This window comes from Falco rusticolus, chromosome Z, assembly GCF_015220075.1.
Source record: "Falco rusticolus isolate bFalRus1 chromosome Z, bFalRus1.pri, whole genome shotgun sequence".
In the NCBI taxonomy this organism is placed as follows: Eukaryota; Metazoa; Chordata; class Aves; order Falconiformes; family Falconidae; genus Falco; species Falco rusticolus.
Window position 1 is genome coordinate 23,505,826 of NC_051210.1, and position 17,023 is coordinate 23,522,848.

Sequence of the window (17,023 nt, forward strand, 5' to 3'; positions counted from 1 at the left end):
CTAGCATGCCTAAAATGAAGCACTGGGTACAGACATGTCAGTTTAATCCCCATCATCACTCTAGAATGACTAATTGAATATATGGCATCCAGTCACTGCATTTGTTCTTGTGCCATAAGAAATACATTTCAAACTTGAATTCTGTGTATTTCTAGCCTGAGGAATGGAGAGACAGAAGTAGGTCACAAAGCACACTAGCTCAGGCACGTTGTAGCTGCATGCGCTTCCCAAATATTTGCTGTCCTGACCCCAGAAATTGAGTGATGAAGCAACTGAAACCTGACAGCTTTTGAACTCTTTAAAGCAGTATAAGGAGAAGGTATAATTGCTGGTGAGGATAGAACTCGTGTACATCTGCAGCAAAATTTCAAGATTGCAAATAATGCCTTTGGTTAGTAGCAGGGATACTGGTCTCTGAAAGCTGTGTATAACTTGGTGAGGTTATTCCATTTGCTGTAATTGCAATGGAGGAGGTGACAGGGAGTGAACACTGCACTACAAGCATCGAGCAGAGAATTCTCTTACTCCATACACTGTCAGCAGGAAGTCAGGTGTCTTCAGTCAGGTTCTGTTTTTCTGTTAAGGGTGTCTTGGCAAGAAAAAGAGAAAAAACCCAAACCCAACCCCCCAAACAAAACAACCTAGCAACACGACGCCCGTACAAATGTGGAACAGAAATTCAAAGCAGTTGTGATAAAGGCTGGTACATTTCACCTGGGCTAAGTACAGATGCCTTGACTAGAAGTGGGAGCCCAAGGAAAAGTAGATAGTTTGAGGCAACACAGTTCCTCTGTGTTTTATTGGAAGTGTTGTTTACAGGTGCCAGTTTATTCAGCTTACATGTTAAGTTTTCTCTAACCTGATGTTACACTGCATAATCTAAGCATGCTCTATATGCCTGTATAATAATTGGACTTGTGAAGTCATTCAGGAGGAGGTATATTTTCAACTAGATTGGCGTAACAGCTCTGTAACGGAGTGCAGATAAAACACAGAATAAAGAAAGGCGATGCAGGGTGAAATCTTGGTTCAGTAAAGACTGAAGGGAAGGGGGCAAGCTGACTAGGATTTTCTCCAGAATATTTATATGCAAGGATTCCAAAAATCTCTTTTAAAGTAAAATGTAGGGACTGGTGAAAAAAAAAGAAGGAACTGTTCAAAATGGAAACATACTTCATTAAATATGACTCCTAAGGAAGTAACAGACAGGTATGAACTAGGTCTGTCCAACAGAGAACTTTAACCAGCGTAGGAGAGAAAACAATGCTGTTCTTCATTAAGTTTCATAAAACTGGTATTTACTTACCATGAAACTTCAACATGCAGAATTAACCATACCATTCTTGGCATGTGCCACTTTAAAAGACTGTATACATAATCTTCCCCAAAGAAGTGGTTATTTTAAATCCATAGATTACCCCAGTTCTTTTAATATTAACCATCGAAAATCCTGTCATTATGTAAAGTGTTTCTGGAAAGGCACCACCTCATGCCTATCCTACAGAGACAACAGCTACACAACTTTTGTTAGTCAGCAGAAGCATGACTTGTTCATTGCAATGGCAGAAGCCTATAAAAAGTTTTGATAGCCTGTATATCCTAGAGAAGGTATGAATGTCCCCAAGATGTTCATGTCTTTTTAAAGGATTTGGGATGTCCTAAACCACATTAGGCTTACCTGTTTCAATCTGTCTTAACTGCTGAGCCACAAGAGCAGCTGACAATCACAAAGCGGCCTTGGAACAGTCATCCTGACTTGAGTGCAGTTCAGAGCTAAAAGTCTTCCGGATTATGTCACCTAGACCCAAGCCTTGATTTGCGTGAATTAGTTTATGAAGTACAGCAGACAATACATGGTGTTTCACTGAGATATAAGGGAGACTGTCAGGCCAAGACTCTATCCAAATCCCTGTTTAGCTGGCAACTGGAGAACTGACAAAGTGGAAACAGCAAACCAGGGATTTCTACTCCTCTCTCATTCCTTCAATTTTGCAAAGACTACGTCTCTTTTAAGTACAGACCTCGATTTTAGACCCAGTCATTCTTTGGCCTTCTCTTTTAGCCTTGTAGAACAGCTGACAGCTGTGTAAACTCACAGCTGCGTACAGTCAATTTGTAACATCAAAAGGAACCATCAATCATCTGTATGTGACACAGTATTTGCACTGAATTAACAGATTGCACTTAAACTAGGGGATTTCTATTTCTAAGAATTTCAAATTATTTATGTCCTGGTTTCAGCAGAGATAGTTAATTTTCTTCCTAGTAGCTGGTACAGTGCTGTGTTTTGGATTTAGGATGCACATAATGTTAATAACACACTGATGTTTTTAGTATAAACACCGCTTAACAACTAAGTTAAGGACTTCTCACTTTCTCATGCCCTGCCAGTGAGAAGGTTGGAGGGCCACACGAAGCCAGGAGGGAGCAGAGCGAGGACAGCTGACCCCTAACTGGCCAAAGGGATATTCCATACCATATGACATCATGCTCAGTGTATAAACTGGGGGGAAGCTGGCCAGGGGCCACTCCTCAGGAACCAGTTGGGCTTCATTTGGTGAGTGGCGGGCAATGACATTGCGCATCATTTGCTTTGTGTATTCTAATTCTTCTGTAATCATTATTTTCTTTCCTGTCCCATTAAAATGTATTTATCTCAACACATGAGCTTTCTTATTTTTATCCTTCCGATTCTCTCCCTTATCCTGTGGGAGTGGATTGAGTGAGCAGCTGTGTGGGGCTTAGTTGCTGGCTGGGGTTAAATGACAAGACCCAAAACATTTTAAGTGTCAAATAACCCATCACAGTTGTTCAACTGCTCAATTATAGTGAGAAAAAAAGATGCCAACTCCGTTTCATCATACAATGGCAATAATAACAATAATGGGAGTCTTCTCACCATTCATTACAGATTAACTTTTACATCTACCATCCTGCTTTTCCACAGCTACGCCCACTCTAAATGTGTGCCATCAGAGACCTTGCCAATGACCTAGGTAATATACACAAGTAAATCTGAACTGTGTTAACAGTGCACCCAAACTGCCTTTTCCCTTCTGTATTTAGCCCAGACAATATGCTTTTTGTCAGAGGATTGTTGGAAGTAGGGAGAGAATTAGGCATGACCTACCTTCATTTGTATTAAATGTAATCACTCAAAATCTCCTTGTTTTCACAATCCCTGCTGACTTAAAGTATGTTTAAATAAATAGATTAAATACTATCACTCCAGGTGATAGTATTAGTACCTTTTCTTTATTCTGAAAAGTTTAAGTTACTAGCAAGGGAATTTCTTTTTCTGCATATAAATCAAGACTTAAATGCATCTTTCTCTTGAACACTTCAAAAATAAGGTATCAGCTAATCGGTCCTGAAATTAGAACTCATTTTCTGAACTATGAAACAGAGCACTACAAATATTAGAAAACAAAGGATCTTAGTAAGTCAGCAACAGTGCCTTTTTTTAGTTTAGATGCTTCTAACTATACCGAAGTCTAAAGCAAGTATAAGAGTGCAAAGTATATATAAATCCATTTGTGTGTGTGTGTGTGTGTTGGGAATGAATCAATCTAGGTCACTTACTAGTCTCTAATCAGGGACTAAAGAATGCATTCTTTATGGAAAAGGCAGACTTTGGAATTAACTAAGCCTTTGCTGTGCTTATGAGTTGAAGTAAACCTTCTTGTGAACCTCTTGTAAGTAATAGAGATTACAGAATTACACCGTGTTGGAACTAGATTTTGTTTTGTGCAGTTTGTTCTAAAATGAAACATGTAAGAGAACAGAGCGTATTACTGGTGAACCATGTGTCTCTGAGCTTCTTTTTTCCACTTACTTTATCTGAAACACAAGTACCACTAAACAAAACTGCACGTTTTTTAGAGAGTGTTTGTTCTGATATGCTGAATCCTTGCTCAAGGGTCTTAACAGCAACTTTCTTTTAAAATCAAATCATATTTCTGATACAGAAAACAAGACGTCTAACTTTTAGTAGTAGCCAAGAAAAGAATTCCACTCTGACAAGGTGCAACCAGGAGGAAATTTTATATAACACTGCAAGGAATAAATAAATTATGCATAGCAAGACTAAATTCAGAATATGTATACTGTGAAACGAAATACATTAGAATAGTTGAAGAAAGAATTACAGAGTTAGGATATAAACAGTAATGCATCTCAGGCAGAAGCAAACAACAAAACTGAAGGGAACTGTGGGCTGAGATTGTTCAAGAGAAACAACACTTACAGGTGGGAAAATGCATCTGATCTCAGAGGATGACAATTTAATTACCTGCAAAGAACCAGCACAAGCTTTATGCATGTTAAATCCCACCAAAAAGTAGGGCATTAGAGATACTGTTTGTACATATGGCTCGAGATCTGGACAGAAGTGCGTTTTACTGAGTGAGAAGCTCCCTCTGCATCCTCCTGATATCCTAACTGCAATTCCACAGCCACTCAAGCAAAGGATGCTTTCACAAACCGCAAAATTAGAATAATTTCCTGAAATCTTGAAGTGGCAGAAATTCATAAATATGTAAGCCTGTAACTGTGTGGAAATTTCCTAAGAAAGGTAATTTGCAGAACTATGCTAGGGAAGCATTACCCAGTAAGTAAACAGCACATCTGGTAAACTGAAAAGTTGACAACAGAAAACCTATGTATTAAATACATATTTTATATTAACATTGGCATCAAAAATTGACACCTGCATTAATTACTGTTGTGAGCTCTTAAGCTCTTCTGCACCACAACAAATCCCCTTGCACTTCCAATAAGTAACAAAACACAACACGTAACCAGTTAACTTACCATTCTGACTAAAAACTCAACCTTAACTACGTAACATTCTCTATAAACACATTTAAAGATACAATCTATTATTCTGCATATAGGAAACTATGAAGCAGGAAGCATATTTCTACATGTGATTTGAAATGAAAATAGAAGCATGGGCATCTCTTCTGGTTAAATGTAAAAGTGCAAAGGACATGGCTGTGGAACCAGAGAGTGAATACATTTGGGTAATTTGGTATTAAGAAGGTCCTTGAAGATTTAAGCATGTGGAGGAAGCCATGCTTCATATTAACTGACACTTCACTTCCGATTTGCAGCTTAATCCATCACACATCTCATCAAGAAAAAAGCTGTCAGACAGGCAGATGCAACTTTGCAAGGAATTACAGTAGATGCATGAGGTTATGTTTAGGTGGAAGTCTACACGATTGTTAGTGACACTCTTTATGGCTGTTCATACTATTTATTGAAAGCTAGATGAGAAAAGCCAAGTCTGCGAGGCATCTGGTAATGACAGAATAGAAGAGCTTGTAGAAGTCCACCTGAACATTTTCCAGATCATCCCTACCAGTAGTACTGTCTTCATTAGGGAAGGGAGATGTTCTCTCCCTCTTCAAGCCTCTTCTAGAAACAACTAGCTGCAATAAATTTTTACTGGAAGGGTTTACTGCATTGAATTTAACATTAGAAATTTTAAAATTGTCACCTAGAATCTTACATATGGTAGGAAAATGTGTTCTTTGCATTTTTTTCATTTAGGAAAAATTTATTTTCCACAAGCGCAAACTATAGACTGATGCAATACTTCTAGTTAGTTGTCAGAATTTCCAGGATAAAAGGACTTACCCCAACATGACATACTTAAATGCAAAGCACTAGGGGCCATTAGGCAGAAGGTCAGAGTGAACAAGAGTAAAAATCCCTCAACTCTAATTTGCCTTTGCTCTCTCAGAAAGGGTGAAGAACAGGTTTAAAACTTGGCATATTGGCTTAATATTGCCTCTATGGCTTGATCCAAACCCACTGACTGCCCACATAAAGGAAGCTATCCCAACCTCTACCTACCAGCCCTAGCTTTTATTTTCTTTTCTGCTGGCTCCAGTGGCACTTGTCGAGCAAATTCAGAATGCTAAATGCAGCACTAACCCTATTCCTCCCACCAGTTCTGCTAGCTAGGTAACATGTGAACTAGTCCACTGAAAGGTCAGTTGAGAGCCAGGATTCACAGCCATGAGCATGGAAGGAAGAAAACTTTCAATACTGCAGGCTGTTTCTTCGATTCTAGAAATAATATGGATCTTCATCCTTAAGAAGAATGAAGAAGATAATACACAGCTATCTTCTTGGTAATCTCAATTTCTGTTAAGGGGGATGAGAGGACAGACAGTTAGGAAGTACTCCAAAGCAACTGTCAAATTCAGCTGTCACATTATCAAACAGAAGTTTTGCTGTTTCATGGTCTACCGGTATACTTTCAAAATAAACCCTCATTAATTCACGGTCAAAGTGTTCTGTCTCCTGTGCATCTTATGCCATTTACTGGGGAAGACAGGGAAGTATGTCTCTAGAATAGTATGGCTTAAAGTCTCTGAAACTGTCCCTTTTCTTTCCCTCCCCCTTTACCCAAGACAGCAACTAACTTCTCAAAGCCATTAAACATACTAGTCTATGCTGAAGGATGCTGTTCCTTACTCAAGTTCATAGCAGAAACTATACTCGTATTCTGCAGCCAAATCCTGCTTGAAATAATATTCCAATCTCATCAGGAAATCCTAGCAAAGGCTTTCAATTTTTAAGTTGTCATCTCTGACAGAGTTCTGAGAATATCTTTAAGGTTTCAGGGGAAAATACTCTCGACAGAGAACTGCGCGTGAAAAACAGAAATAGATTAGTTCCCCTTTAACATTTGCAATATTTAGTCAGAAGAACTTTCAGCAATAACTTTAACTGGAACACACTGCAAGAAACTAAATGAATGTACATTTTGAAAAGTGAACTAATTACAATTTGTGAGAAGGTCAAATTTCTGCGTTTCACATCAAGAGGACAAAGATGTGTCAGTCTGAAGTGAGCTTTATGAGTGTATTTTCAGTATAAACTCAATTTTAATTACAAGTTTGATATGTTTTGGATATGATAAGCTAATTCAAGGACAAATAAAAGTCTGAGCACAAGTCACAGAAGTTCTACCAAAATCTGAGGAAAGAAAGGCAGCACATCCCAGAACAGTAAAATGAGCCTTGGTTTCCTTAGCTCCTTGCTTATGTTTTGCCTTGACATAAATAATGTCCTTTCACCTGCTGTGGCAACTTCATAAAAATAAAAACAAGAACAACTGTAAATCTTCAGCAGCATAAATCAAATCTGACTGTCCTGGATCTAGGCATCATTAACAAAATCCAAGACCAAATATACTTATTGCAGCCATTTTTTAAAAAAAATTATATTTCTGGAATCTGTTTTTATAGTTAAGCTTAGAATATAACTTTGTATCCCCATCACTAACAAAAATCAAACATCACAGATGTCCTTAAATATTCTAAAAGGCTTTTAGTGGATACTAACCATTTTAGATAAAGAATCAGAGAAATGTAGATCTGGAAAGGATTTTGAAAGATCACTTAAGTCCATCTCTGCACACAGGCAATGTGAAATATACTATAGTCTATCCCTGTGAGATGTTTCATAAACCTTTTCTTAAAACTTCTATAATGGAAATGCAACAACTTCCATGGGAAGCATATTTTAGTGTATCACTACCCTTACAGTTGGGAAGTTTCTCATCTGTCTTTGCTACAAATATACGTTACTTATGAGGATATTGAGAGACTTCCCAATTATAATGGTCATGAACTACCTCCAAAACTATCTAAAGAAGCCACTACAATTTTCAAAGACATTCTGGTGTTTGATACGCATACAACTACTTATTGTTTCACAACTTCAGATCCCCTTGGTTAGAAAACTGAAATCAGAATTTCTTTACTGAGATTCAGTTTACATTTAAATTCTTAAATTGACAGGAAACAGATGTAAAGCTGGTGATAAACAACTATCTTGGATTATATGGTGTATCTTCATATTAGTAGTTAAAAGCCCAGCATAAAAGAAGTATCACATCCATATGGTGTGACACGACCACAGAAGCGGGTTTGCATTTTAAACTCAAAAGATGGACTTCAGTATGCTGCTCCAATAGGAAGTCCTGACTTTGAACACATCATATAATCTGTCTCTATTTAATCTTTAAAAGGATGCTAACATTCACATTAAAAGTTTTGTGAAGACACTATCTACAAAATATTTCAAAATCTAACATGAGGAGTGCTGCTTAATTCACCAGATGCTACAGAAACACAGCACGTCTCTCTAAGCAAATCTGACAGGAAGCAAAGAAAAAGACCAAGAAAGACACTTCTGCCAAACAGGTATTTTTGGTATTGGCTTTTAACTTTATCTGAATTGACTTCTGTCTGCTGACAGTATCTCAATTCTGTTTGTAAACAGTGCATGTCTACAGTGAATTCAAGATAAAAATTGTTTCTTTTCACCATCAGATGGAGTACAAAAGCCACAGGTGTGATACACTTTGCAACTGTGTTAAAGCTACCATAATGGTAAAATGATCTATTTCAGGGCTTCCTGAAATCAGAGCATTTTGAATCCTGAATACCAATTACTTAGCTAACTTTAGAATAGTCCAGTCGATAAGCAACAAATTTGACATACTGTTTCATGGTTTGTTCAATCATGCACAGAATGGTTAATATCCTGTTGTCTCACATTTCTACGTTAAACCAATTCTCATCTAAATTCAGACTGTATTTATATTTTTAAAGCACAAATCTGTCCTTTCAGCATTGTTCTAGCACAAACCATATTTGCATGAAAAAAGGCTCAAGGCAGCAAATGTCCTGGCTTGTGTATAAAACTGTTTTTCTACTATGACAACAAATGTCTTGCTGCCATGGGATTCTTGCGATATTTTCCCCTTAATAATTTTTAAAAAATAAATTAAAAAATGCATTAACATTTCAAATAGAATTAAAATTTCATCTTATAGTCACTATTTCACATTCTATATTATTTCTCCCAATGAAAAAAAAAAATCTTTCGTTTTACAAATATTATTTTAATAAACACAGTATTGTTTCAGGCTTGCAGTCATGAAAACAATTATACTGCTTGACTACTGGAAATACCCTGCCTTTAGCCTTGTTATGCACCTGAGATGTGTGAAACTGTCCCAATTACAAATATATTACAGAAGACGCAGGCCCTGATCTGCAACTGTCGTTAGCATCCTGTAACAGCCATTTGTAGTGCTAAGGAAGAACAAATACTGGAGGTGCAAGATTCTGCTAGATCAGGCCCTAAGTGTAAGTGCATTATACAACACATTATATGGTGACATCTCAAAAGAAAATACTGTATTTTTATGTAATGCAGAAGTAACACACACAATTTACATATAGTAATAATTTATTCTGAAATGTTCACTTTAGTCTCTGTTGAGACATCACCCATGTCTCATTAATAAAAGAGCAGCCATCTCACCTCAAATACCAGAATATACAACAAGTTACAGCATAGCAAAAAAATTCTACCTACTTTAAGATAAAATCTAATTCAGGTAAAATAATTTTGTTCAAGGTTTTACAGTTACACAGCTTTTTTTTTCTTTTTTTTGCAGAGCACAAAGAAAGTGTAAATCGTTACACCAGAACTATCTATGCACATTATGTGACCACAGAAATGTTAATCATTACTTCAGAAAATGAACCATCAGTTCCATTCATGCAGAAAAGCAGGCTGGGAAAGCTTGTTCAGCAGAAACCATATTACTGTGAATTTCACAGCCACATGATTAATTATTGGGTTAGATGGACTCACAAATACTAGAACAGAGTATACTTTTTTGCATAAATAATAGCAATTCTTCCCTGATGTAGTTTAGTCAGTTTGTAATCTAGAAATGATTGATAAAGCAATATGACTATCATCTCTATCTGCAATGTTCCATGATTTCAACGACAAGCAATATTTAAAGGATTATGGGATGGGATGCTAATTAAATACATGTTAAACATACTGTACAAATATACTTGCATTAACAATTTTATTCCAAACTCAATCAGGTATTCCTCCAAAATATTACCAGTGAAGACAAAGTATACTATCAAATATGGCTTCCAGAACAAGGACCTTCTAACAAGAATCAAACCTATTTACAACAAATAAAAACAAAAAAGTTCAATCCCCAATCTTTAAGTTTCATCTGAAACAGTTTCTAAATAGCTGCTGTATTTAATACAGTTTTGTTTATTTTTTGTTGCACTTAAACAGAAGTTACCAGGTAAGAACCAGAATGACGTTTAGGACTCTGAGTTCCACTGGAGTCTGGATTTTCAGACTTGGAGTCGCGTTTCTTCATGCTGTTATTTACTGGTGTTGGTATTTGTGATGGCCGAGCAGAACTACTGTCCACACTACTCTTCCTGCGGCTTGGATTGTAGTTGAAAGGAGTCACTCTTGCTGCAACAGCACCGATAGGGGAGCTATGTTTGCTTGAGCTACTGGAACTGAATGGTGTACGCTCGCTTACAGTACTTTCGTTATTTTCTGGTGTGGGAACAGCATTATTCTGCAGAGGCTTTGTTTCAGTGCCTTTCTTGTCTGGACTCTCTATCTGAAAGAAAGAGTTCAGACGGTTTTCTAAACCAATGGTACGAACAGGAACACCTCCATTCCCCGGGGTTTGTTTTTCTTGCGTCTCTTTAGAATCTTTACCATTCACACCTCCCTTCTCTGAAACACTGTCAATAACAGGGGGAGTATTTCCAGTTGGGGACCTTCCAGATCTAGGATTGTTAATTGGGCAGTCCTCTATCCGCACCCACACATCCTCTGTCTTAGAGACGGCTGGCGCCATCTGATAGATGAGAGTTTTGGAATCGGAGCCATTTGTGGCACCAGAGAAAGAATGCTGAGGATCATTCATTATCTGAGGAATTTCGTTTTCTTTTATTTTTCTCCAAGTGCCTTTTGCTGGTGCTTGGCTTTCTTTACTTTGCTTGTGTCCAGAAAGAGAACTTCCGTGTTGCTTTTCATCTTCACTTTTTGCCTTTTCACTGGATTCTGAGGAAGCTGACAGAATCGAGGAGGAACTTCCAGTTCTTCGCCAAGTGCTTACACGAGGAAGTGATGAGGAGTGCTTACTATGCTCACGCTTCCATGTTCCCGATCTATTGATCAGCAATCTAGAAGGACTCTCAGAATGAGAACGAGCTATATCATGACGTTTTGCTGGTCTCCCATCATATTCTACAGAAGGGCTCAGATTAGAGGGCAATTTTCGCCAACCACTAGTCTGGGCAGCTGAATGAATGGATAAAGACATATCTGGAAGAGACGGACTTAAAACTGGGGTCTGTAGTTGCGACCTTGTAGGAGAATCTGACCTGGAAGGAGACAGAGATTCAAACGAAGCTGACTCTTCTAATTTCCGTCTCAGAGTTGGGCTTGGAGCTTCTTTAATAAAAGTTGACTGACGAACAAGAACAGGTCTCTCCGATCTGTCAGATTCACTTCCGCTAGATTTTGTGGATGACATTCTGGATAGTTCAGTCTTTTTGTTTGATCCACCACTGCTGAGAGCTTGGTTTAACCCTTTTGAAGCAGACTCACTTCGTGGAATACTACTGGTACTCTTAGGTAAGGCAGTTTGCTTTGTAAGGTTTTGCTGGCTCATCTGCCTGCCTGGTGATGTATATGACATTCTAGCTGAACTCGAAGATTTAGTCGAAGCTGTGCTAGGAGATGATGTCCTTGGCAACTGTGACAGTTTGTTGGGAGGACTGATACCATTTCTTCCTGGGGAAATTGAGTTTCGCCCGGGAGATTGCAGAGGCCTACTTAACGGCTGCTGTTGAGGTCTAGATGGAGTGGAGTCTCTAGACCCTGATCTAGAAGGTCCTTTACTTGATACACTCTGGTTCAACCCTGATGGTTGCCTCGTTACAGGAGCTGGCTCAGGTTTCACTGATGACTTGACTCCTCTTGGAGAACTCGTCAGACTTTGGCCTTCACTGGGACTCTTGGAGTTTGCGTTTTTGAGTGGGGGACCCTTTTTGGAAACAGGACTAGTACTTGAAGAACTATTTCGAACTCCTGGAATATGTATCATTGTCCTACCACGTGAAATTGAAGGCACACTTGTCTGCTGTGGCTGCTTCAGCTGGCTTGAAACTTCAGAATTGGAGCGAGTTTTTCCTGTAATTATACTTTTATACACTTTCTTCCCTCCTTTGATTCCCCTGCTTTCAGATTCTACTTTTTTAGACTCCAGTGTACTCTTCTCTCCTGGCTTAAGAATTCTTGGACCTTTATTACTAGTGAAAGGTTTTTCTTCTTGGTCTGGGGTAAGATGAAACGGAGACCCTAGAGAAATACCAGATTTCAGTGAAAGGATAGAATCAGAGTCTGATGAAGCTTGCCTAGACAGTGACGCAGCAGCCGCAGCTTGATGCAAGCTACTAACTATAGAATTTGCACCTTCTTGTATAGCTTTCCAATCAAAGTTCTCTGAATCAGGTGAGAAACCATGTTCTGAATCTGGCCTCTGTATCTCCCTCAAATCCAGCGTTAAATCTTCTGCCAATATACCACCTGTATTTCTGGAATTATTTTTTTCACTTTCACTCTTTATTCTTGAGGGCTTTTTCTTCTTAGGCATAGCAGAACTAATGCATTCCTGCAAAAGATCATCTTCTGAATCAATACTAAGAGAACTCAGAGAGCTGTTTCTGGAGAAACATACAGGAGTATCTTCAACATGAAATGACTTAGGTGCATAACCAGAAGTCTGTGGTCTGTTTGATTCCATCTGTGGATCTGGAGCCTCAGTATGTTTTGCAGGTTCCCCTTCTTTGTTGTTATTGTTTTCTTGATCAATATCACTGAGGGAACTAAGAGATGAATTGCGAGAAAAACAAACCGGTGTGTTTTCGATGGCAAAATTCTGCATTTTTTCATCTGTAGCTGCTCCTCTGTCTGGAATATCTTTAGTTGACTGAGAGAAAGTTTTAGGCTGGCTTCTGCCTGTTGGGTGTTTCTGACAAACTTGTGTCCTGTTACTTGGCTGCTGATTTGAAGACTGTTCTGGATTAGTGCAGCCTTTAGTTTCTGTTTCCTTTGTTTCTTTTCCTTTTCTTAATTCTGCCTTCTCCCTTGAAAGGTCAACATCATCATCATCAAAATCTAAAGAACTTAGGGAATCATTCCGTGAAAAACAATACGGAGTTCCCTCAATAGGTGTGTAATGATGAGGGGAATCAAATGTAAAGCTTCCTCTTACACGCTCTTCATTATTTGGCAATTTGTCATTAAAATCTCTTGAATTATTTTTAAGATTCTGTTTCTTTGCATCTCTGTTCTCTGGATAGCTTCTGTCAATATTAACATTGCTTTTAGGCTCTGTGGCTTTTCTTATACGTGTTCTATATTCATTATTTTGGGGAACAGGCTTTACTGGTGACGTTGGCTTCTTTTTCTCACCTTCTGGTTGGTTTTTATTACTTAGAGATGAAGATGCTTGTTGAATTTGATCCATTATCTTCTTCACTCTGAAAGGTTTGTGACTTTTTCCTTTTGGCATAGCTGAGTTGATGCACTCAGCCAGAATATCACCCTCTTCTGTTTTGTCTTCATCCAGGCCTGGGGCAGTCACAGTTGAGCTTTTTGCTCTCTGAGAGTCATTGGTACTTGTACCTTCCGTAGGAATGGTGTCTCGCTTTTCAAATTCCCTGGACTCTGCTCCCATTCCCACACTGTCTACATTGGCCAACTCACTTGGGGGAGATTCTATTGTGAGATCACTCAGAGATGTAGCTGTTGAAAAATTTATTGGTGTACCCTCAACACAATATACCCGTGGCATATCATCTCCTGGTGTAAAACTCACATGCTTCTGGGACTGCAATCTGCTTTGTGAAGGCAAAAGTTTGTAAACTGGCAACTGGCTAGGCTTTCTGGCTACAGGAGGAGGTATTTTTGGAGCAGGTGTTTGAGAAGGCTTTTTGGCTTTACGTGAAGACTTTGTTGGCATTGCAGAAATAATACATGCTTCCAGTATTTCAATATCATCATCAGAATCATCCAGAATGTCTTTTTCTGCTTCAGCAGGCTTCTCTGCTTTCTTCTTCTTGTTATCCTTTGTATCATCTGACTGTTCAGGTTCCACTTCATTTCCATGTTCATTTTCATGAACTGGAGGCATTATTCTTAACTCTGCATCTTTCTGTATAAATGGCTCATCAAGACTGAGAGCACTCAGGCTGGAAGAACAAGAAAACCCATCTGGTGTGCTTTCTGTAGCAAAATGTAACAGTGTATCAGCATCTGGTAGTACCTGAACTCTTTGGACAGCTGCATTTACAGCTGCCTGTCTAGGACCAGGCTCTCTCTTTTCCGCACTAGGTACTTTACCTTTAGCTACATCTCTTTTTACTTGAACTCCCTGAGCAGGCGGCGGCGTTTTACTTCTGCTTGGAGGCATTGTTTGTCCAGGGCTGTCTGGAAGGTCACTGGGACTTATAATACCACTTACTATTCCACTGCAAGGCTCACTTTGAACTGAACTAGCAATTGAACGGCTTTCAAAACTATCCAGGGAACTTACAGAAGTGCATCTGCTGAACATGAGTGGTGTTTCCTGCACATAATGTTCTGGTGGGCTTTTAGGAGTCTGTGCACCACTCTTTGAGGGAGATTTGGCACCTGAAGAAAATTCAACAGCTTTATGTCTAGAGGAATCAGAAGGAGACAAACTAGAAGTCTGAAGTCTACTGGATTTTGTTCTGATGTGTTGTGATGTTGATGTGATTTCACTTACTGCACCTTCTGTAGGTAGAGACCCACTGTTCTCCTTTAGTTCTGATATCTGTAGCGTGTTATTAGCATCTGCCACACGTGTGGATTGATCACGTCCTATTTCATCTTCAGCTGATGACAAAGATGACAAAGAGCTACACCTTGAAAAACATATTGGGGTATCTTCCACACAGTAAGTCTGTATAGTTTCCTGATTAATAGAGGGAGTTTTACAAGAGGCAGTCTTTTGTGCATGACCACCTCTGTTCTGGGCAGAATTTGGGTGAAGCTGATTCTGTCTCTTTGAACCAGCTGAGGGGGCCGATGTGCTCCCACTGCTTGCGGAAATATGGTCAGTTTTAGCGTGTTGCACTGAAGAAGTCTTCGGAAAAGTGAAAGATGGCTTCTGAGAAGGAGGAACTTCTGTTGAGTATTTTAAACTATAATCAATAGGCTGATCGACATGATGTTCCTCTTCATTGTACTTTATGCTGTAATTAGTTGGTCTGTCTTCTTCTTCCTGTTGTTCCTCCTCAGAGTAACGTTCACTATAGTTGGTTGGCTTATCATCATCATAATCATCAACCTGGCACAAGGACTGGTTTACTTTCTGATTCATTCCAAGAGATGAGCCTACTCTGTTCTGATCTGAACCACTGGATCCTCTTGATCTGAAGGAAGAAACACACTCTTGCTGTCCAAAAGGTGACTGGTATTTCATGTGTTTATCTTCTCCACTTTCAGTGTACACGGGGTAGGTTGCATTCTGGCTCCTTGACTGCCTTTGTTCATTTTGTTTCATTTCATCATCTATTATGTGCTTAGGCCTTGCCCATCTTTCATTCTGAGAGGGACTTTGCCTTCCAGAATTTAACTGTTCATCTGAGTATTTAAGACTATAATTAATAGGAGTGTCTAGCTCTCCGTCATTGTCATCCATATGATTTGCACTATGAATCTTATGTGCCAAGTCTGCTGGATATTGACCATAACTACAAAATTTACTTTCATCATCTTCAGAGTAAGATTCAATGGAAGGTTTCATTTGGCCTCTTTTACCATAGCCATCAATGCTGCTGACACTATTTAAACTATCATTTGAAGCTCTCTTGTATTCCATTTTTGTGTACGGGATAGGACATGTCCTGTTTGAATTCTCAGGTTTAGGAAAGTATGTGTTTGAGTGAGTGTGGGCAGTGGCTGATCTCCTTGGGGCATTTCTGTCTTCTGTCAAACAGTGCATTTCTGAAGTGGAACCAGAACTTCTGTCTTCTTGTGGAATATGCATGCTTGTTACTTCTTCCATAACTTTGGCGATCTGAGCTGCAGCGGTAGAAATCTGCATTCCTATTCTCTTAGAGGAGTTCCCAGTATTCTCTGCAGTAGGATGATAGGTATTTAAACCTACCGCTCGATCCCTATCAAGACTTCTGTCTTTCTCAGATCGAGAATTTTCTATGTTTCCTCTACTGGAAGAGGAGGAGCCAGGCAATACCGTAGTATTTAGATATGGCGAAAGTACAGTCATATTACCAGCATTAAAACTCTCTGATCTGCATATACCATCATCATGCCGACTGGAATCCAAGACATAGTCACTGTATATATTTTGCTTATGTCTCTGCTTATTACGGTGAGATGCTTTTGGGCTTAAATTATCAATGTTGTCAAAAGTCTCTGATAAATGCTGAGCATCTAATTCTGCTTCCAGTGCCTTTTGTTTTCGGACATGAAGAGATGGTAAGCTTGATCCTGGAGACATAATGTTAGCATCCTTATATTTTGCTGGCCTGTTTGCCATGAGGTTTCTTAGAGCTGCAGCACTACCCATGGCTATCATTTTGTGTTTTGAGTGAATGAGATTTTTCAGCATGCTGACTGCTCCCATGTCCCACAACGCCTCCTGATCCTTTGCATTTCGTGCAGAAAGATTCCACAGGGTCCCACATGCATTACTGACTATTGTCAAACTGTGTGACTTCAAGTGTTGTAACAAGGTTTGTAAGCAGCTGTTCTCTCGCAAGATTTGCCTGGTGTTGAGTAATTGAAAATAAACATCAGTAGTGGCATTTAAGAAGGGTAAGAGACAAAACAAAACAAAAACCTATTACGCTAGAGGCAAGTTTTGCCCTTAGAAGGAAAATCATGAGTTCTCCAGTGCAAATTTATCTCGTATTTCCTCTAGCTTTCATCTGAATGCTAATCAAATCCTATTACAAATACGAATAGTTAGCTTTTAGTACAGTTCACCATTAACAAGCAGTAGGTCTTAACCTCTTCGCACTTTCCTGTTATTTAAGTGAAATACTTGCCTTATCAAATGCATTAAAAATTAACCGTACTTAACTACCATACT

The 17,023-nt window shown here is 38.9% G+C and overlaps 1 protein-coding gene across 3 annotated transcripts in view; it reads right to left on the minus strand.

The window, feature by feature from the left end:
- Positions 1–4,020: 4,020 nt before the first annotated feature.
- Positions 4,021–17,023, minus strand: part of APC (APC regulator of WNT signaling pathway) — a 67,035-nt gene continuing 54,032 nt past the window's right edge. For 2 of the 3 annotated variants that reach the window (XM_037372963.1, XM_037372962.1), the window contains exon 15: positions 10,136–16,697. In XM_037372963.1, coding sequence (XP_037228860.1) covers positions 10,136–16,697 — 6,562 coding nt within the window. Of the gene's footprint in view, positions 16,698–17,023 lie in introns of all 3 variants that reach the window. The other variant, XM_037372961.1, reaches the window with a different exon arrangement.